We start from the raw sequence: 23,030 nt of genomic DNA, 5'->3' as shown, positions 1-23,030 counted from the left end.
AGAAATTTTTTCATTGCAATGAAGCAATACGAAGCCACATTGAACGAAGTTTCATATATTAGCCTACAGCTCGCAGTATTTGACATAATTCACCCAGATCCTGCCTTGTCCGAGACAATAATAAAACCTTTTTATGTTTATTGAATTATGATTGTTGAAGGTGACGACTTCAGGAATATGTGCAGCATGAATACACAGTGTGCCGAGTATTCGTCGTATCCTCAATCTTCAAGCCCTGTTTACACAACAGTGTTTTAACGTGAAAATTAAAACAAAAAAGTATAAACTTGTTGCTGCGTTTTGGTGCTCGGAGCAAATGCAACTTTTTGAAAACGCTCTGAACCTGTCTCCATGGAAATAGGGGAAAAAATGCAAAATTTCTGGAATGCTGAGTAAATATTTGTTCTGCACATAATAATAAGACAATAACAACAATGTTTACCTCCAGAGTGTCATGACTCCCAGTTCATCTTCTCCTGGTACTTGGTAGTTTTCTACTTGAGAGTCACCAGAAGAGCAAATCAACTTGGCTGTCTGTGTATGATTGTTAATGTTTCTAATGTGTTTTTCTCGGCACACAGTAGCACCTACTAGTGGCCCAACATGGAAACTACACCATTTCCAGCTCATCTGCTGTTTCAGTGTAATACAACAGTTTGCTTGTATTGGTGACGACTTTATTTCCCCCTCCAGAAATTGTCGTTCTAAACTCTTTTTACCCTCAAATAACTTTTTTGGGTGAAGCAGTGATGATTCGATGTAATTACCTTGGGGGCACAAATAAATGCCGTTTCTGGGCAAAGTTTCAATGGTTTGAGAAAAAGGTAAATATTCAAGTTATGAAGTCATAAATGACAGTTTTGGTTTCCAGGGCATGAGCTGTAAATACAGTCTGTGCTTGGCTGCTGTTTTAGTTAATATTCTTTCAGTTTGATGTGTTCCCCCCCCTTCCTCTGGATAAATTGGCTATTACAGCACCAGTGTGTCGTTCCATCTTTGAAATAATGTGACACGTACAGCTGATGCTACGCCGAGATGAAAAGACCAGGACATTTAATCCAGCTGGATTGAGGCAGGATTAAGAAGATATGAGACCCCTCTGATGCATGTTGGGATGCGGCCACAGGAAAAAAAAAAAAAAAATGAGCGATTGATCAGATGAGTGAGAAAAAAAAAAAAGTCTGATATTTATACACATGATGTCTCTTTGGCTTTTCTGATCGAAAAGTCAGATCCAACACTAATCCTCACTCTAATTTTCTCTTTGCTGCCAGTACTCAATAACGGATTAGTCAAAAGTTCTCAGATTCCTCGATAATGTGTCATTTATTAAATCTTTAGATTTCAAGGAAGTATAGACATATATATGGCAGCAACGTTTAGTAGAATAACGTCCATTCTTCTTCGATACCAGCGGTGTGAAGCTTATTTTAGTTCACTTCCAGCCAAATTCCATGCTGCCTGGGCCGGACCAGGAAAATAGTGTCATAATAACCTTTAGATTTAAACCTGACAGATGTTCTTGGTTGTGGCGCACAGGAGCCATGATGGGAATGTCGATATCTTTGCGAAAACAAACAATTACTGCAGGAAATGACTATAGTCGCACCATAAAGCTGTTTTTTGTCATACTTTCTGGAGCAAAGTACAGTGAAATGTCAGTGAGGAAAGGTAATCAGCGTTTTGTGGGTCTTTTCCAACAGAGTCAATCTGCCAGAGATTATCTGTTTAATTAGATAGATTCATTTGTACGGAATGGAGGAATTCTCAACTTGGAGGCTAAAATCGTATTTTTTTTTTTCCAATAGTAATGGAAAGATTAAAACATGAAAATGCCAGTGTCAGGTCTTTGAAGTATGTGAAATCCAGGAGAGCAATACACACGTATGTACATGTATGCAGAAACCAGCAAAGCCACATGCTGGTGTGAAACCGCTGGAGTTCTTCTCGGCCTCGGCCTCTTCTCAGATCGTCCTCTTGAGAGGACGATCTGAGAATACTGAGGATGGCCTGAGGACGATCTGAGGACACTGAGGACGATGTGAGGACACACTCGTCTGTCAATAACACTGGACCACTGTTGTTTTTCCTGCCGTGTCTGTCGGCAGCTGCACTTTTAATGAAATCCTCTCGGTAAACACATCGGCTTGTGCTGCTCTCTGCCAGCTCGATTTCCACTACACACACACACACACACACACACACACACACACACACACACACACACACACACACACACACACACACCGCAGCCTCTTCTTCTCAGGTCAGACTTCAGATCCATTCAGACGCGAGGCGTTTCTGTTCCATGTTGGTTTTTATTCTGCTGTGACCCGTCAGTTTCACTCAGAGACTGCGGCGGCAGCTCAGAAACCGGAAGAATCGTTCCAGTGTTTCATTTTTTTCAATGTAGTCACACTACGTAACACCGCTGTGAGCATGACCCACCGTTTCGCTTGTATCAAGGATAAATAAAACACACATTCACCTCCAGCACGGGCTTTAAATCTACTAACGGATCATGAGGCAAGACACTTTAAAAAAAAAAAAAAAAGTACTTTCACATGAAGACATTCAACACTTTTCACAGCGGTGGGCGAGTCTGCACCAATTCCTGTCCGTGAGCGCTCCCGCTGTGCTCCAGCGATCCCTGCTCTTTGAAATGAGATGTAGTCCAGTGGAAAATACCCTCGGCCACGACCTCCATTTTCCACCTGAAACCGATACAAGCAAGCGGTCAGAGGACTGTGACACTGAGAGAGCTGGAACACGGCTTCCACTTTTTTAGACTCCTGGGAAAATGTGGGGGTGGGGGGTGGGGGGGGGGGGATTTAGTGACACACCTGCAAGTTTTCTTGTATAATAACTTTGACATTCTTATCTTTGGCTGAGCGGCAAAGCAAGAGGTTTCTGCCGCAGGTGAAATTTTGTTCAGGGACTGGATGACTTGGGGGAGAGTGACGGAATACAACATGCAGTCACGTCCGGCTGGTGGAGACGACCGCTGGAATGAAATCACAGTCAGAACCAATCCGGCAAACTGCTGGCTCACTTTTTTACCACGCCAGTAATTTAACTGGGTGCCTAATAGAGGACGTTGTCTTCACTGAATTCACTGGGTTTTTCGGAAAATCTTGACTTCAAAGATAGTTTTAATAGTTGGAAGTCGAGGAGGAGATTGCTGGTTGGGATTTTGGTCTCTTTACGGCGTCACTGAGAACGTCGCTTTTTGAGAACAGCACTCAAGGTGGAACTTTTTGAAATTTGGCGAGAACCCAGCTTTCTCGAGCTGGCAGAAATGTATGTATTTATATGTAGGAGAGTCACCATAATATCTTTTTAAGAATGTATTTCATTCAAAAGTATTGAATAAATAAAAAATAAACTGCCATCGTTGCAAAACGTCCAGTTCTCATTTTGAACAAAAGAAGCAGAAAAGATTAGCTCTTATTATGTCTGCCCCTTAAATGTCTTCACAATGTTCAACATTGTAAATGTATACATATTTACAGATATTTCTGCATTTCTGATTATATAAGTTTAGTTTCAATCATGACTGTCCATGTGTTCACAATTGTTATTGTTTACAGTATGTTGTTCTCTGCATACGTGTGTTTTCATTACAAAAATCAACAACAACTCCACACTGTTCTTAGTGTTTCTTACTTTTTCAGAATGTTACTGTATAAAGCAAAACTTTGAAATGAAAACTTTGCTTTTTCACTTAAGACCCTTCCTGTATAACTGGGGCCCTTGTCCAATATTACTATTTCAAAAGAGAGAGAGAGAGAGAGAGAAAAAAAAGGTTCCTGCTCCCTTTAGGGTGTTGCTCACATTCTGCCGTATTGCAGAAGATTCCCCCCCGTACCCAAGCTTTAGCTTAAATCTACCATTCTACTGTGGATTTTGACTTTATTGTGTTTTGGGTTTGTGATAAAACCGTTATTAACAGTGCTATACGCAGCATATGTTCACCCAGTTTGCAGCCCGTTGCTCTGAAGCAGCCCTGCAGCCTCTCTGCCGGGACTCTTATCGCACATTTTGAGGAGACGCGTGAATATTTCAGGAGTTGGCTGAGTCAAACATATAATAATAATACATTTCACGTCTTCGTAAGTCACCTGGCTGGGCTCTTTCTCTGCAGGTGACCATTGTCACTTATCTAACTCTCCATAAATCTGACCAAAAGAATAAATAAATTGAGTGAAATGTGGACAGACTCATTTACTGTAGTATCTTCACGTTAGGTTAAATACATTTCTTTGGCTGCGGGATATATATATATATATATATATAAGTTTTATTTTTTATTTTTTTTTGTGGGGGGTGAATGAAGGGTGAAAATGAATTTTTGATTGTGACGATTGCAGACCTCTGCTGGAGTCACAAGAAGCTCCGGTGAATTCTCATTTATAATGAGTGAAATGCAGGATTCACTCCACTGCAGTCAAACATAAGTCTGCTCACTTTTTCACAAATTTAAAAATTCATTAATTAAATGGATTGTGGGGCTGAAAATATCTTATGTAAAAAATTTTTTTTAATTCTTGTCAAACAAGTATTAAAACAATTTAAAGGTGCAATGTTGAAGACAGGATTCTTCATCTCTCTGTGGCATTTATTTTTTTAGTTCTATTTGCATTTGACTTCAGTGTTCAAGAAACACACTTATGTAATAATTAACATTCATAGGTTTCAGACGAGGTTAAACGACCTGTCGGGAACAATCGAGGCTGGTTGTGGCGCTACAGTGAAGGCAGGCGTCCATCTTTAATCTCTCATTCCAATGCACATTTTTCACTTGATTAGGATATGGCACATATTGTCTGAAAGTTGCATCTTATCTTTGATTCTTTTTTTAATTTTTTATTTCCTGCATGAATCCTGAAATTAAAGCCATAAATCTTGGTGTGTCAGTTTTGTGCTTTATGGATGTGTTGTGGCTCAGCTGATGATCAGAGGGTGGGGGGGGGGACACGGAATTATTGCTGCGCTGACAAGCAGATGTTTGTAGAAAGATGATGAATTGTTGTCTATTCTTGGATCAAATTAGGAGGAGGATGGAAACACACAGCTTTGTTAGTGGTGTAGATTTCTAAGATCGCCGCTCAAGAGACTGAATGATTATAAAAAGCCTTTCATCCTGAGCTTCCTGGGGCCTTGTTAGCCACATCTGTATGCTGCCGGTGTTCAGTCCAGTGGAGCATAAACACTGTAATCTTCAAATCTTTAGCCGCGTTTCCAACAAACAATGCACTGGGCTCTCCTGACATCTCAATCTCAGACCGATCACATGCCGAGACTTATTCATTAATTCAGGTCTTGTTCCCTCCAGGCCTCCCAGTGTTTACTGGTAGGTTTCCTCTAATCTCTATTTAAATGCAGTCAAACCGTGAGCTCCCCTGAATAAATAGTGATATCAATCCCACCCCCTAATGCAAGTATTGTGGCTGTAATAATTAGATACTGGCATTAAAAGAGGTGAAATCTTGATTTGGTAGCTCAACTAAATTTGACTGCATTTTTTTTTTTAAAGCAACTACGTGTACATCCACACGATGAAAAAAAAACGTATTTTTTTCTCCCCAGCCTTCTCCCCCCAAAAAATTCCACACGTTACTATGAACACGGCTCAACACGAGGTTTCAGGGCATGTAGTACACATGCCAGGCCTTTAGGGGCGCTGTGTCTCACCAAACACATCAAAAATGCAGAAGAAGACAGAGCACATTGAAATTTAGAAGTATATTCCTGCTCAAGAATTTCTCTACTCTGGGACCAGTGTGAAAAAAAACCAAACCTGTTTTCACGCTTCTAAAACTGCCTTCATGTGGACGACAGGCCAAAAACAACTGGTTTATGTGAACCGGTTTCCTGGTGTGGACGACCCACGACGATTGTAGTGTAAAGAAAAGTTTCTGAAATGAAAACACAAAAACAATGCGTTTTCATTCGAAACATCAACTTATCTTTTTTTTTTTTTCTTTTTACATAAACATAATGTTTAAACTGTAAGTAAAGTCAGTTTTTACATATACAGAATCTTGCTCTTGCAGTCAAGTGTCTTCACTTGTATCTTTGAACACAGATTCCTCAGATCAGTGTGTCCTGCCTCAACGCGTTACGGTCTGCTGTGAGAAGGGACGTGAATCTCGGCCGAGGCCCATTGTTTAAGTTAAATGTGGATTTATGTGGTTGATTCGCAGCAGACTCTTGTGTTGTCGTAGCGTGAAAATCGGAGATGAGTTGTGTGCGCTTGAACCCGGCATGGCGGTAATTCATTAAGTCACAACGGCAGCGGCGGGATGGTTTGGCTCCAGTGAAATGATGCGGTTTGAATGAGAGCGGTAACGCAAATAAGAGTCATGATGAGGTGGAAAACGAGCGAGTGTTCCACCCTCTCAAGCATGTCGGGAGCAAGATACGGTCCTGCAACAGATACTCAGACAGTCTTATCCCGTTCATGTTCCACGATACTCCTCTTTTAATTATAAGACAAATTGGATGTAAGCCAGCTGTACAACAAAGTTGTTTTGTATTTTAAATCATCATATTTTGTCATTTAATCCATGCTACTGTCAGGTGGAGCATAGATTTCCTTATATGTAAAATACATTTACCACACATTGAACATATATAGGACACTATCTTTACATATATTACCAATACATTTTCCCATATAAATCACAATACATGATGGACATTTATAAATATAAAATTGTATACATTTTGGGATTCTATAAACAAATATAATATACATTCATGTTTAATATATTGCAATGTATGGAAAGCAGCAATCATTTGTATATTTTGCAATATATTCTACCCATTCTGGCAACAGCTTCACCGTTTTAACACACCGGAGAGTTTGACCATTTACTCGTAGATTCAATTTCGGATTATGTGATGATCTATACTTGGAACCAAATGGTACACTCATTGTTTTTGCTATATTTAGAATGTCTGTTGTTGCCATGTAAACGCAAGAAAAGAAAAAAAAAATCTGTGGAGGTTTTGCAGTATTTTGAATGAATAGAATTTGCTTCAATTAGTAGTCCATTGGTCTCGCTGTCTGAATAAACTGGCTTTATCTAAACGAGGCTCTGTGTCCAGTCGGTGCACGTCCAGTCTCCAGCAGTCCCGTCCAGTCCGAGCACGTCTGGATTGGGGGGGTTATTCGATTGAAACATGCAAACTCGACAGAAATCCTCCAACATGAGACATCCAGCACAAGTCCTGTGACGGTCATTCGAAGTTGTTCGGACCATTGCAATGAGCCCATTTCCTGTTGCTTCACGGTAAACAATGGACTACCCAGACTCCTGCTCCTGTTCCTCTGCAGCGTTACACAGGGTAGACAATACTTTCCTTTCACTTCTTGTCCAACAATCAGGAAACTATTTTGCTCAGGTCTGTTGCAGTTATTGTTGTGGGCAGATGAAACTGTAATACCCTGCCTCCAGGTGATGAGATTTCAAATGACAGCAGTCCCACTGACAGAGGCTGTGATGAGTTTAATGGAAAGATGGTGTGGGGGGGAAGTTTTCTAAAGTTGCATTGTGTTTGAGTAAATCAATTCTCTTACATGATGGTCTTATGGCCCCTTATAGACAAAGCAGAGAATAAACAGGTGTCACGTTGTGTTTTAAAGAAAGTTTTTACCTTTTGAACGGAGAAGAATGAACATTTTTGCCAGTCTGACGCTCCGCCATGTGCTTCAACTCCAATCAGACTAGAATGGATGAAGAAGAGCGACTGGATGGGCCACTGGTTCAGCACCGATGTGAAGGCCATTTGTCAAAGTCGGTGGAACCACCGAGGCAATGAAGTGATTCCTTACATACTTGATACTCCCCCCCCCTTCCAACGTTATGCACTCCTCTGCCTTAAATGGCTTGACCTTTATTCAGCTGACATTTTCAGACTAAAGAAAGAATGGCCCTGGGTAGACTTCCTGCTCCACTCTTTACAATCCCCCAGCGGTGGCTGGTCCGTTTTGTCCCAGCGCATGCTGTTGTTTGTGTAACGCTCGTATATATTTCACTCCGGCGCTTAGCCTTTGAAGAACGCTTGGGGCGTGTATGCAGATCGCTGTCAGATGTACGGTTTCAGTTTTTCACATTTGCCTTGTTTGTTTTGTTTTTTTCCCAAACATGAACATAAATGCTGTTCTGATGGATCGTAAAAAAAAAAGAATAAATAAACATAGTTTGTGGATTTTTTTGTGAATTACCAGAGGTATAAGACATAAATCCTTGATTTGTAATGTGCATTGATTGTTTGTTTGTTTTTGGCTTTTTTAACCTTAAGCAGTTTGTGCTTTTTACATTCCTATCCAATGTCATCTGTAGTATTTTACAGTTCGAAAGAAAGAGAAAAATACAGGCGTCAGTTAAATATTTATATTTTGTCATCAGCAGCTTTAAGTTTGAAGTTATTCTGCAGGTTTTGTTGTTTTTTCATCAGAATCTCTTCCATGTCACCTTATCTGCCTTTACCCTTTTTGCTGTTTGGGGGAAAAAAAAAAAAAAAAAAATCTATTTCCCACCGAGTGGCAGAGCAGAGATGATGGAAAATGAGATTTCTCCACTCAGATATTGTATTTTGAGTTGACCTCCGTCTGGTCCTGTTAAAGCTCCTGGCTGCAGAGCGCTCGGCTCATTGTTTCCTCTACTGTTGCTTTTGCGCGCCACATTTTTGCATCATACGTAATCTTTTTGGCTGCATTGCGTTGACAGTAAGAGTGAGTCAAACCTTAACAATGTTCACCTTCCAAGTGCTGATTGTGCTTCTGCTGCATTAAGATACCGAGTCTTTTCTGGAGTCTCTTGTGGAAACAGATGTGATGCCGTCTCTGGGTCAGGGGGCGAGAAGGAAAACGAGCCCGAGGACGGGGTTTTGCAACCTTGATGACCAAAAGAGCCGTTTTCACCATTTTCAACCAAATATATTTTTGCTGGAGCCGTAAAACATGTTGATTATCTGGCATAAATAAATAAATATCTAAAATATATTTAGAGTGCTTTTAGCTGTAATAAAAAAATAAATAAAAATCTTCATTTTTTCTTATTCCCTTTCTTAGTTTTTTCTTCATTTAACACATTTTTTCTCATTTTGTTCTCTTCCCCTTTTTTCATTTTGCTTTATTTCTTTATTTTTATTCATTTAATTTTTTTTCCCATTTTGTTCTTTTTCCTTTTTTTCTCTTATTTTCCATTTTCCTTTTTTCTTTTTTAAACCTATCTCTCATTTTATTCTCTTTGTCTTTTTTCCTCTTTTTTCTTTTTAAAATCTTTTTTTCGCCTTTTTTCTTATGTTTTTTTTATTTTCACCTTTTTTTTCCCTTTCATTTTTCATTTCAACGGTATGGCTGACCTTGCTGTTATACCTCATTTATCTGTTTTCATCCTGCAGATTTGAAATTTTTTGAAAATCTGCATGGAATGCAAACAAAATAAAGTATAATTAAAAACTATATTTCCATTACACGCTCTGAAAGCTTCAGGGAGCCGCGACAGAGGAACTGAAGAGCCACATGTGGCTCCAGACCCGCAGTTTGCAGACCTTATCAGAACAAAGAAGAGCGTCCACTAGTGGCCCAACATGAGAACTACATCCTTTTTTTTTCAGCTTTTCCACTTCTGCGTAAATGAACATTGGTTTTCAAAACGTTGCAGTGAAAACACAAAACTTCCTCTACGAAAATGCGTTTGTAATGAAAAAATCACACTTGTAGGACAAACAAATAGCCAATCAATTATAAGAAATAAAGTAGAAATAGGTTTTTGTTTATTTTTTATTTATTCTTAAGGGCTCTTTAGTCTCTACCTCATGGTAATGATGCACCATTTCCACAGGGGAAAAAAAATATAAAATTGCACTTAATTGTCTCTCATATCCTGATGACGCTCCAGCAGAATGTCCACTGAGGTGAATAATTGACTTGAGAATCCTCCTTTAATTGCTTTCACGTAAACAATCTGCGCTTCTGCTGGACGGGAGTAATAAACGTCTGCTTGGTTGAATCGTATCCCCATCACAGGAGAAAAAAAACAAAAAAGAAAAGAAGAAGAATCAGTAATACAGCGGGGCTTCTTTCATTTCCCTTGAATCAACAAGCTCTGCCGGGTTATCTGTAATATCAGCCGATCTCGTTCTACGCAGGTCAGACGGGTGAAAGTGACTAACCTGCATCTGCTTGTATGCAGCCCGGCGATCCTCCGGAAAGGAATTGCTCTTATTAATATTATTATTATAGTCTCCGTGCCGCCACAGTGAGATGAGCGAGCCGTCAGTCAGCGGCAGCGAAGCAACCCTGACACGCGACAGCTTCCGATGCATATTAACGACGCCACCGTTCACATGCTATACTGCCTATTACTACAGTGTTGGTATAACCTTTTCACTCCGCCGAGCTTCTGGGTGTCTCAATAATCCAAAGCAGATATTCTTAATCGAAATGATATGATTAGCATTGGCCAGAGGAGGCAGGTTTCCTCCGTGTCCTGGGGAAAAAAAGGGGGGGAATGGTTTAGCTTGGCTGCAAAGCCCCGATTTAATGCAGCACATGGGGAACCTGCATGGTACAGAGTGATATACTGGCCGCTGAACGAGTTTCACTCGGTTACAAAGTGCTTCCGCTTTCCGTAGAAAGCTGATATCTGCAGCGGTTTGTGCTCCGCTGCAATTCGGAGCCTTGTCGTTGTCTGACATCCGCGCTTGTGATGTTGAATTGCGTTCAGAGGACCGTGAGGAGATTTCATTAAGTAAATACAGATTGGTTCCATTGGATGTGCAAAGACTGTGACAAACGTTTAAGCTGACAGTTGACAGGCTGCCGCCAACTAAAATTGCAGCACAGACTTGAATGTAGTACCTGAGAGACTTCAGTCAAACCCTATTATCTTTTATTTTCTTGATTTTGATTAGTACACTAACAGAGCGGCCACATAGAAAGCAATAGTACAAATCTGGTCGCGCAGTAATGATACTCGCTGTTGTTTTTGTTCATAAGGCATTGTTTTCTGCACTTGTGTGTTTGGTTTCATAACAAACACAAACAGCAGCACCCACTAGTGGCCCGATTTGAAAACTACATGGCGTTTCTGCCATCGCCGAGTGAACGGACAGCGTTTTCAAAAGGTAAAAGTGAAACTTTTCTGAATCCAAAACTTTTTTTTTTCACTTAATACATGAAGTTTAACAGAAATTACATTTAAAGTATTTACTCGAGTTAATTTGAAAATTGGTCAAAAGATGTGTGCCTGATTGATGGTTGAGTTCAATGTTTTGGTATTTTTTTCTAATTTTCTCAATCTTAAACTCCTTACTTGCATTGATAAACATTTCCACGGTGTCTTTCAATAATGACAATGAATGTAATATATACTTTAAAGTCAGAAAGTCAGAATCGTGACTTTAAAAGTCAGAATTGTGAGTTTAAAGTCAGAATTCTGAGTTTAAAAGTCAGAATTGTAAGGGAAAAAGTCATAACTCTTTTTTCCACAGTAGCCCTAATCCTCTTCCGTAAGAGAAATACACTTTCCAAATCCCGTTGGTGACGGAATAGGAACAACTTGATCAAAAAGGATTTAATTACAGTCAAACGCTATTTTTGTAAATTTTAGAACACGCTGGTCATACTAAAAAAGAAATAATTGTAATACTTTGCTTGATATTATAAATCACTACAGTGAAGGTCTTCTGCAGTATTGTTTAGTCAAACAGTGGTTCATTGAGGGTCTCGCCTCATTTGCATTCCTGACATTTTTACAAAGCTGCGGTTTTATTGTGCAGATCGCAGATACTGCTTTAATGCCTCAGTGTCAGCGAGGAGGTGATTTCACCGAGGAGCTCAGCCTCCCCAGCATGCCGCGCTGCCGCTAGGTTTAACTGCGGTAAACAGACCGGGGGCCGGCAGTGATCTATCATCGGAAATCATCGGGGACAGAGAGACGGGGCTCAAAGTAAATTAGTGTACAGTCACATTCTCTCACTGCTCTTGTGGGGCTTCATGAGTCGTGGGGAGCCGACAGGAAGTCCCAAAGAATACGGGACATTAAAGTTTGACGGTGCAGTTTTGGACCAAGGGAAAATTCATCCCGAATATTTTCTTTCGTTTTTTTTTTGTTTTTTTTAACCTCTTTGGGGTGTTTATCTCGCAGTGGCCACTGTCAGTTCAAAGATATACTGCACAACACCGCCCGGTATTTGAAAAGCGGACTCATTAGTCGGCTGCATAGAGATGTGTGAGGTCCAGACACTTTTACTGCTTTAAGGCTTTACTTTATTTGCTCAAACTTTTCGACTGCGCCATCGAATGAGTGGACGTCGTCTTCGGCGTCCCTGCAGAGATTCTCAAACGCCTCCAGACCTCGGCCGTCCGGCCGACCGGCCTCTTGGTCACGTCACATTCGCACTCCCGTCACGAAGCCGCGCTGTCTTAGCTCCGTGCTCAAAGGTCATTGTCATTCTGAAAACCTTCCCCTATAGGTCAGCGACAGGTTTCCTCTCAAGACCACCTCTCTCTTCCTTTTTGTTTGGGATTTTTGTCTCTTCCGTTGTCTATCCCGAATCCCTCGTCCTTGTCTTGTTGGAAGGCAGGTGATGAGGCGAACCTCTTTGTTTGGTTTTATTCTCAGCAGACAACAGGATATTTTCTCCTCAAGCCGTCTGGCTTACCGTCACTAAGTGAGCTTCAGGCAGGCGGGCCATATGTCCTTAATTTGGGAGTGAATTCCATTTCGTTATTCTCCCGAGAAGGCCAACGTAATGGAGCATTATGGGATTGTGCTGGCAGGTTCGTCGTTTCAGAAGGTCATTCGATCCAAGTCTGACAAACCGAACAAATGCAGTTAAAAAAACACAGATGAAAAGTATAAGTGCCTTTTAAAATGGTTTTATCTTGGTGAAACAAGCATATACAACCTTTACTGAGCGAGATCGCCTCGTGGACTCGCACCAATCCAGCACAAGGTTACGGCCAGCAGCTCGAACCTCTCAAGATGTGCTGAGGGTTCTGACATCAAGGGTCCCTATTGGCTGCTTATCAATGAACCCTGGAGACACAGGACCATGCTGATGCTCTTCCTCTCGTAGAGCAGAAGGACAAAAGCTTTGCTTCATCTTGATTTCTAGTATGAATACAGACCGCGAACGCCGGAGCCTCACGATCCTTCTGACTTTCTGGGTCTTAAACAGGAGGTGTCAGAAAAGTTACCACTTTTTTTTAACCTTCGATGTCGACTCTTCATATCACTGTGAAGCAGAATTCATTCTTTTTTTCTTTTTTTTTTTTACCTTCCTGCAGGCCAGGAGCACCATATAACATCTGCAGTGTCCTGGATGGTCTGACCCAGTTGTCTAACTATCACAATATGGCCGTTTCTTTTCCTGCTTTTAACTCGGTAACTTCAAGAAGATTACTGACTGTTAGTGGTCATATTGTTGTGGCTGATCAGTCAGAATAGTTTTATTGATAGGAAATTGCCTATGATTTCTCCTCTTTAAATAGAAATATAACTATACAAATGTAAGTAGAAAACTATGTCCAGTAATAATAATAAAAAAAAAAAGAAGTATAAAAAAGGTCACGTGCAGTTTGTCAGTTTGCCGTGCACAGTCTTTGTGTTCGCCACCTATAAAAGAGACAACTGATTCTCTTTTCGGGGAAAATTATATTGAAGTCTCATTGGATTTAATTGTAAGTACTTTGAGGTGCTGCGTTCTCAGGAGGCTGCCGTTTCTTCTCAAACATATTTACACTCGGTTTGATTTCACTCTGCAGGAGGTTTGGCTCGCTGTCCTGTTTATAATAGAAAATAAAACCCCTGCAGCGGCTTCTGGCTGAGTTTGGTCATTTACATTGATGAAGGGGTTTAAACCAATGAAATCAAGTGCTCCTCACACAGTGTATTGATTTACTGCGTTGGATTTTGAAGCTCTGCTCTCGTCGCGGTAAATGTGCAATCAGGTCTTTATTTACATCTCGACATCTGGAAATTATTCTCTGCCTCTTCAATTATACCATTTGTCAGAACGGTTGCATGAATGAGAATAGTGACATTAATAACAAAAGAAGAGTGATGAAGTTTTGTTTTGTTTCCTTCTCCTCATTTCATACTTGTGCTGGTGGTTAATTAAGAACCCGACGGCTGAAACGGGAAAAGGGCTTTAGTCTCATAATAACTGCTGTCGAGCATTTCGGCATCGAAAAAAGTCTCTTCCATTAATCACTGCATATGTTTTCAAGGTAAGGACATAAACACAACCTTTCTTCAACGCTAATTCCTAAAATACTCACTGCTTTCAGAAGAAATGAATAAATGTTTCTCAGCTGGACTTTGGTGGAGTTTGTTGGATATTTTCTTTATTGCTGGTATCATTTCGTTGAATGTGACAGGCCTGATGTGGATAATGTAAAAAAAAATTACATGCGTTTTCCACATTTCTTTCAGTTTCTGTAAACAATGTATTTTCACTTGAGAAGTGAAATTCATGGAAATTTAATGGTGGTTACGATTTTGGCTCCAGACGATCTCAAAATTCCTCTAATGGAGGAAAAAGGATGATGTTGTGGAGAGGCGTGTTCAGCAAGGAACTCCAAACTTTATTCCCCATTAATCCACACTTCTCAGTAACTCTTTTCTCTTACACCAAAATACGACCGACCAGAAAACCCTGCCTTTCTACAAAATAAAGTTCCCCGCTGTGGTGATCGGTTAAGGTGATAATTCACCCAGTTACTGTGGGGGCGGTGGGGAACTTTATTTTGTAGAAAGAGGAAGTAGTTTTGTTGTTACACCGTGTGTGCGCTCTGTTGGAGAAATGAGAGAAAAAAAGAGAGAAAAGAAAAGCGTTTCTGAGAAGTGTGTTATAAGTTTATTTATGTTGGACTTATTTATTGAAGTATATCTATCTCTTATTGTATTTTATTTATTTATTGTTTTCAAAAAATTGAGTGCAGTACAACCGTTAATTTTTTACTACGACATTACAAGATATTTTTATATATTTAACAGGGAGTGATTTTTTTTAAACATGTTCAATAAATGCTGTTCCAAATTCAAATAATCGTGATTTCAATATTGCCCAAAATAATCCTGATTATGATAACATTTTTTCCCCCATAATTGAGCAGCCCTAGTGTTCCACACTTTTAACCAATGATTTTGGAATCCAACTTCCATTATTGTGTGAAAATGAAAGCCCTCATTATCTGTTTAGACTTGGCCAGCAGATGCGGCTTGTTTCCCCCGACAGATGTACGAAGCGGCAAGACGTTTGCTGCAGTGGAGTGTGAGTTTGGCGTCAGGCAGGTGGCTGTGGGAACCGGCAGTTTGGCAGCGAGGCTCGCCTGCACACACATAACCAGCCTCCCATCAGTCTGTCAGTTCTTCATAGCAGTTAACACACTGACTATACTTGCGGGGAGAGCCGTTACAGCTTGTTTGGCTTCACGGGATTCCATTTGCACATTTCTGGGAAGTGAGCTCAGACTCCGAGAGGGAATTATTGGCACCCTGTGGAGTTTTCACTCCATGAATCCCAGTTAGTGAGTGTGCCTTCCCCACCGGTCTCTCCCTGCACTCATTCATGTAAATGTTTGGGTTTTTCAGAGTGAAATTTACCATGGAGAATGTTTTTTTTTTTTTGTGTGTATTCTTTTTAGGGCTGCAACAACGAATCGATGAAATCAATAAAATTCGATTATTAAAGGTGTTTGCGACTAATTTCTTTATCGATTCGTTGTGTCGGGCGATTTATGTTCCACTCGTCACGTTGTGGAGCCGTTTACTTCACCTTCTGATCCATAACGTTCTCTAATGTAACATAACGATCCATAACGTTCTGTAATGTAACAAAATGATCCATAACGTTCTGTAATGTAACGTAACGATCCATAACGTTCTGCAATGTAACGTAACGATCCATAACATTCCATATCGTAATGTTCCGTAACGTAACGTAAAGATCTATAATGTTCTGTAATGTAACAAAGCGATCCATAATGTTCCATATCGTAATGTTCCATAACGTAACGTAACGATCCATAACGTTCTGTAATGTAACAAAACGATCCATAACGTTCCATATCGTAATGTTCCATAACGTAACGTAACGATCCATAACATTCTGTAATGTAACATAACGATCCATAACGTTCTGTAATGTAATGTAACGATCCATAACGTTCCATATCGTAATGTTCCATCACGTAACGTAACGATCCATAACGTTCTGTAACGTAACAATCAATAACGTAACATTCCATAACGTAACGTAAAGATCCATAACGTTCTGTAAGGTAACGATCCATAACGTTCTGTGACGTAACAATCCATAACATTCCATAACGTAACATTCTATAATGTAACGTAAAGGTCCACAGCGTTCTGTAACGTAAAGATCCATAACGTTCTTCCAAAGGCTCGACGAAGCGACATCTGGGGACCGATCACGCGGTGGAAAAGCGATACACCAGTGAACCCCGTTTACTCAACAGAAATATCTTGCATTCATTTTCCTACTTCCCGTTCTGAACAAATTCTCGTAGTTCCAGCGTCTCGGTGACAAACCTCCTTGTTCTGTAAGTGCGAAAAGACGTGATGGTGATTGAAGTGAGAGTAGATTTGCTCTTCCACGGGCTGGCCTCCTCACGCTTCACGCCGCCGCGGCTCGTTCCCGGCTATTACCCGTCCATCACGTTGATCCAGGACTATTTTCCACCCGCTCGCTTTGACGCTCGACGTCGGCACAGTTCATACACACCAAACAGCCTCCTCCAGCGGGATCATTTCATGCTTTTTTGGACTTGAAGAACGGCTTTACTGATTGTTGTTTGCCGTTTTTTGTTTGTTCATCGTGACCACTTGCGACTCGAAAAAGGGGAACGATTGTGACTCCGCTTCCGTCCTCGTTTCATTGAGGTGAAATTATGCCGGGTGTTTTCACCATTCACCACGCCTTCAGTGCAGCCCAGCGCTTCTCCATTAACTCTGGGAACGTGGAGGAAAAAGGCCTGATTGGTTGATTTGAGCTCAAATCCTGATCAACCAAAACAGTGAAAGACATTTTCTGACACCTTTACATCCAGGCCTTCGATTAACTGAAAATCTTTATAAATGTCTCTTTTTAATTTTGATATTGTCAATTTTCAACCAGAAAATTGCAAACTTGTCATTTATTTTCCTCGTATTCGTATTATTTCTTTGTATTAGGGTTGGGGGATGATCCCCAGGTCGACATTTCTGAGTAGATTTCACATTTTCTCCACAAAAAAAACATGCGTTTGAAGTTCATCTGTTACTCTAAATTACGCTTGGGTTTGTGTTTGACAATTGCGGTTCCTCTATCAATATTTATTACTTGCAAATACTTCAGAACAAATAAAACATAATAGAAAACAGAGGTGAGACAAGGGTGAAGCAGCAGGGGAAATCAATAATCATTGCACACTTTTAATGTCATTGTTGTTGCTTGTAACACTGAATGATTTTAACAAACACATAAAGGATATAAAAACACAATTTTCCCCCCCTCAGGGATTAATAAAGTATTTTTTGGATTTTTACAAACATTCTCCATCTGTCCCGCTCGCGGTTGCAGTTGGTGGGCGGCGAGTTTGATCTGGAGACGAACTTCATCATCCAGGATGCGGCGAGCATCGGCTGCATGGCGGAGCTGCTGCGGAGCTGCGACGTCGCCTGCCAGGCGGAGATCTGGAGCATGTTCACCGCCATCCTCCGCAAGAGCGTCCGGAACCTGCAGACCAGTACCGAGGTGGGGCTCATCCAGCAGGTGCTGCTCCAGATGGGCTCCGTGGACGACATGATCGCAGGTGCGGCGGCCTTTTTGGTCCCATTAAGTACGACTTGCAGGGATGTTGGTTTTTCCTCTGGTGCAGCACGCGCGGCATCGCCGTTCACACGGAGACGGAGCATTTTCAGAAAGTTATGCGTTCTCCCATTGACACTATGACAGAGCTGAAGCGTTTTCAGAAAGTTCCACTTTGGGAGCCTTTTGTTGTTATTTTTTTGAAAACTTTATTTAGAACTTTTCAGTTTAATACACATACATATCGTGCCAACCAGTGGCACACCCACGAATCCAATTGTGCATATAAACACATCCAGTCACACATAGAATACGCCCCCAAACAGAAAATAAAGAAAAGATCAAATAAAATAAAAACAAAAACAGAAAAAAATAATTATTATAAACCCTTTCATGGCGATAAAAGCGGCCATGTGAAGTCAGACATCAGCAAGTGACAACTTCTCCACAAATTCAATAAAACCATGTTTTCTGATATTTACTTTGAGACCCTTGTAAACTGTATCTTAGGTACTCCATCTGTAAGCAGAGCATTACTTCTCTCCCCCAGTGAATGAAAGCGAGAGGGGGGGGGGGGGGGGGGGGGGCTTAAATCTTTCCGTTTCAGGAGAATTAACTTTCGGGCCAAAAGAGGAAAAAGCAACTGCATTGATATGGAAAGAAGTGAGAGTGTGTTGGTTTGGATGAACACTGATAACGCTGCTGTTATTGGTTCGAGTGTCTGTTCACACACTGGTTAAGGAAGAGAAGAAATAGAAACATTTTGAAAGAGCAAGGTTTTCACTTGTCAGTTATAAAGAAACTGCCAGACTCACCGTCTTAAGTAATCACTACAAAGTGAGAGAAAGAGTGGACATTTGATCTCTTTAAACATTTTGAGAGCGTGCATGTAATAAAAGGAAAATGTAATTTATTATTTTTTTATTGGTTTCGTTTAGCACGATTCTAACAAAATAAGTAATGTTTTATTCTAAATTCAATCAGTTGAATTTCTTCCAAAACGTTCCTGAGTTTCTGAAGGTTAAATGAAGTTTTAATGCTTCAGTCTTACAAGAATTCATCAACAATATTGAGAAATAAACTGCCGTTGTTTCCTCAATCCACCTGAAGCAGGTTACAAAACGGTTCAAGACGAAAGTCGATGCAACAATAGACCAGAATTATGTCTCGACTTTAAATCCTGATAATAATTTTGCCTGTTGGTCTGATAAGTTTCCCACATAATAATCTTAGATATGACATTATTATTCATATAATCATTGCCATCTCTGGGGAACTGATATGTGCCTTTCTTTTCAGGATTTTCTATCTAATTTGATATCCGAGCACATTTTATCTGTGGTTTATGTGGCTGGAATTTCAACATTTCTCTCCATAGATGTATCTTTCTCCATAGATGTATCTTTGTTTATGTATTTAAATACGACGAGGTGTCACGGACAGTGAACCGCAAACTAAAGTGAAACTGTGTCCGTTAGAGCAGAAACTGAAGCATCTGCAAAAATAAACGGTGACATCTGTGAAATGCCTCTGGTTATATTTTGTGTGTGTGTGTGTGTGTGTGTTCCCAGACCTGCTGGTGGACATGCTGGGAGTGCTGGCCAGCTACAGCATCACGGTGAAGGAGCTGAAGCTGCTCTTCAGCCGGCTGCGAGGGGAAGGAGGCGTCTGGGTAAGCGGTGCCAGGACGAGACGTGAGCGTAGCCACGGCGTGGATTCGCCCTCCGGACGCCATCAGATCCGTCCGGGGGGCTTGTTCTGTTATTGACTATCTGCACAATGAATGAATGAGATGAGATGAATGACAAGATATTGAGTGTCTGCGGTCCAGCCAGTCCCAGAGAGAAAGCCTTCACTGTCTTGTTAATAGTCTTTTTTTTTTCTTCTTCTTCTTCTTCTTTTATTATCTCCGCCATCTGTGCAGCCCAAGCATGCAGTCAAAATGTTGTCTGTGCTGAATCAGATGCCCCAGAGACATGGTCCAGATGCCTTCTTCAACTTCCCCGGTCGCAGCGCCGCAGTAAGCTCGCCTGTTTCTCACTCCTGAGTTCCCATTAGAAAGTGTCAGTTTGACAGACTGTATTAGCTGTAAACGTAGTGGAGGATCAACATAGAACTCTTAACACAAGTTTTGGAGAAACAGTGACGCTAACAGTGACGCTAACAGTGACGCATTCTACTAAAAACATGCTGTTTTTAGTAGAATCTGGTGCAGGATGCGTGTATCTTTCTTTTATTTTCTGGCTTGAGAACTGTGCAGAAATGTGGAATTATTTAATACATCTTCTCTTTTATGTTGCATTCTTTTCTTTTAATATTTTACATTGTTGCCTCCTGGAGGCCACGATATATGAGCACAAAGCTCTATTGTTCCTTCTTATAGTTTATGAAATCATAAACATATATATATATATATATATATATATATATATACACATACACGTCACAAAACACTCACATTGAAACCAGATGTATTATAGATTACCTTTTTTTTTGTCATTAACTTTTACATTTTGCAAGGTCAGACAGCCCGGGTAAATCTTTGTTTCCTGGCTTGCTGCATTTTTAATCAACACACCGCAGGTTGCTGATTAAAAGGACTAAATGAGCCGTCGCAGTAAAAGTCATTATACCTCGTTTTTTCACCGTCGGTTAAAGAGTTGTTTTAAACCACTCCATTTAAGATTAGTGGAAAATGTGCACGCACATATTGCTTTAAAATATGCAGTAGTGTAATTTACCTTATAAAGCGACTAACTGGCCTCCAGAGGCAGTAACAATATATTTTTTTTAAAGAGCGACTTCTCATAATATTATCCTTTGCTGCGTCCTTTTTTTTTCTTCTTTTCTTTATCCATGCAGGCGATTGCATTGCCTCCTATTGCCAAGTGGCCTTATCAGAACGGGTTTACATTCAACACCTGGTTCAGGATGGATCCACTGAATAACATCAATGTTGACAAGGACAAGCCATATCTGTACTGGTGAGTACTCAACCACCCGACCCTCTTTTGTATTTACAGTCCTCACTCTCTCTCGCTCTCTCTCTCTCTCTCTCTCTCTCACCGGAGCTGTAAGTCAAAAACCAAAGAGAACGAAATTATACTTTCCTGCTTTTTATCAATCTAATTGCTTTAGCTTTTGTGTCAGGACTCGCCCCCCCTCTGCAGAGGCCTATGAAGCCACCAGCAGCTTTATTGACAAAGCAGTGCGCCGTGCGATTCTTCCTAACCCGCAGTGATTTCTCCTCCTAGGAAGATTAGGACTGCAACTTGTTTTTTCCAAGGTTAAACTCCCTTTTTTTTGTTTTTTTTCTCCACACATTGGCAAAAAAGCTGTAATGTGGCTTGTGAAAGGGCTCCAATTTCCCACATAATACACATGAATTGTAATCGACAAGTGGGAATTAGGAGAGATTATTAAGATTAGAGGCGGCGGAGGCATGAACTGCAGCAGTAATCTACATGGGGAGGCAGATCGACTCGCCGCCGAGTTATTAATTTAGATTGGATCGTCTGCCACACAAGGCTCACGCACCGACTCGTGGAGGCGCTCGCAGGTAATTAGTGTTAAAATCAATAACCCAAAAGTGCAGCGATGTTTGGCTGCCGTGCGTTCCGTTAATGAGAGGGAGAAAAATCACACAATGCCATGAGGCGTATGAAAGAAAGGCATGATAATTGAGATGAGAAGGAAGGATAGGGAGGATATTTGGTGAAAGATGACAGTTAATTTTGCTGCGTGTTATTGGCGGGAACGAGAGAAGCTCCTCACCTCCTTCTCTGATGTGTCACATCAAAAAGGCATTGTGGGCCCGAGATGTTGGTATTCATGTGGCGGCTTTTCCTCCACTCACAGAGTGTCAAGAGAAAAAGGTGAGATATGACAAGCTAATCCTGTTTATGCATTGCTCGGAGTGTCTCACGGCTCTGTAGCGGGGCATGTTCGCAAATAATAATAAATAAAAGAAGGGATTGTATCTTCAGAGGCGAGACCGGCTCTATATCTCTGTGACCCCGCCTCCAAACACACAATGTAAAGGCCTGGACTCTCTTTATCTGCCGTAACAAAGAGGCCTGTTTGTTTTAGATGATCCCGGTGGGCGGCAGCGGCGGCGGCGGCGGCGGGGCTCTTTGAAGATGGAAGGCTGCTATAGAGCTCAGGGCTGTAGGAGTATATTGAGTATGTGTCAGCGGTGGAAAAAAAGATGTTCAGTCCGAGGAGAGAGAGAGAGAGAGAGAGAGAGAGAGAGAGAGAGAGAGAGAGAGAGAGAGAGAGAGAGAGAGAGAGAGAGAGAGAGAGAGAGAGAGAGAGAGAGAGAGAAGAGAGAGAGAGAGAGAGAGAGAGAGAGAGAGAGAGAGAGAGAGAGAGAACTGAGAACTGAGAACCGCTGTGGTGCTGCACAGTTCTGTGTGTTTGAGTGCGCTCATACAGTTGTACAGGTTCAGAGAGATATTGAGAGCAGAACTAAAGTGCGGCCACCATTAACTCGCCCGTCCCTTTGTAATCATTTGGTCTGCCTGTGAAATGTCTAGTCACCCTTCGGCTGCTTCCTTTTTTCTCATTTGCTGCATTAAGGGTACAGCCACATGACAAAACCCCCCCCCAAAAAACTGATCTTTTTTCTCCCCAGCCTTCTCCATAATAAATTCAGTCCACACGTCACTATGAACTCGGCTCAAGACGAGGATTCAGGGCATGTAGTACACATGCCAGGCCTTTAGGGGCGCTGTGACTCACCAAACACACCAAAAAGGCAGAAGAAGACAGAGCACATAGAAATTTAGCAGTATATTCCTGCTCATAAACCTGTATATTACTCTAGTTCTATAGGTCTATGGCCCTGCTCCTCCTAGCGTCAGTAGCTTCTGAAGCTCCACCAAAGCTTTGTAGTTCCTGATTGTTGTGGTTATTTGATGACATCACGGACCGCGGTGGGAGGGAAGGGGGCGGGGTGATTACCTCATCTTTTTTCCACAGATGATCGTCTTTGCCGACTCTGCCGTCCAACCCCCCGGGGGGTTAGACGGCACGAGCCGGGGTTTTAGAATTTCCCACTCTGGGAACTGTGTTCAAAAAAACCTGTTTTCACGCTTCTTCAACCACCTCATGTGGACGACAGGCCAGAAACAGCAGGTTTAGGTGAACCGGGTTCGTTGTGTGAACGACATAATTCTCTAAAGAATCTGAGCTGT

The 23,030-nt window shown here is 41.2% G+C and overlaps 1 protein-coding gene across 1 annotated transcript in view; it reads left to right on the top strand.

Moving 5' to 3' along the window:
* LOC308141652 (neurobeachin-like) overlaps positions 1-23,030 on the top strand; it is a gene marked incomplete at both ends in the record, with an annotated part of 240,698 nt that overhangs the window by 43,427 nt on the left and 174,241 nt on the right. The window contains 4 exon segments of the mRNA XM_080511859.1: positions 17,608-17,839; positions 19,407-19,507; positions 19,760-19,855; positions 20,698-20,819. Coding sequence (XP_080367985.1) covers positions 17,608-17,839; positions 19,407-19,507; positions 19,760-19,855; positions 20,698-20,819 — 551 coding nt within the window.

This window comes from Blennius ocellaris, assembly GCF_963422515.1.
Source record: "Blennius ocellaris genome assembly, chromosome: 2".
NCBI classification, from domain to species: domain Eukaryota; kingdom Metazoa; phylum Chordata; class Actinopteri; order Blenniiformes; family Blenniidae; genus Blennius; species Blennius ocellaris.
The sequence above is the reverse complement of the archived record's forward strand: the minus strand, read 5'-3'. Positions and strand labels throughout refer to the sequence as shown.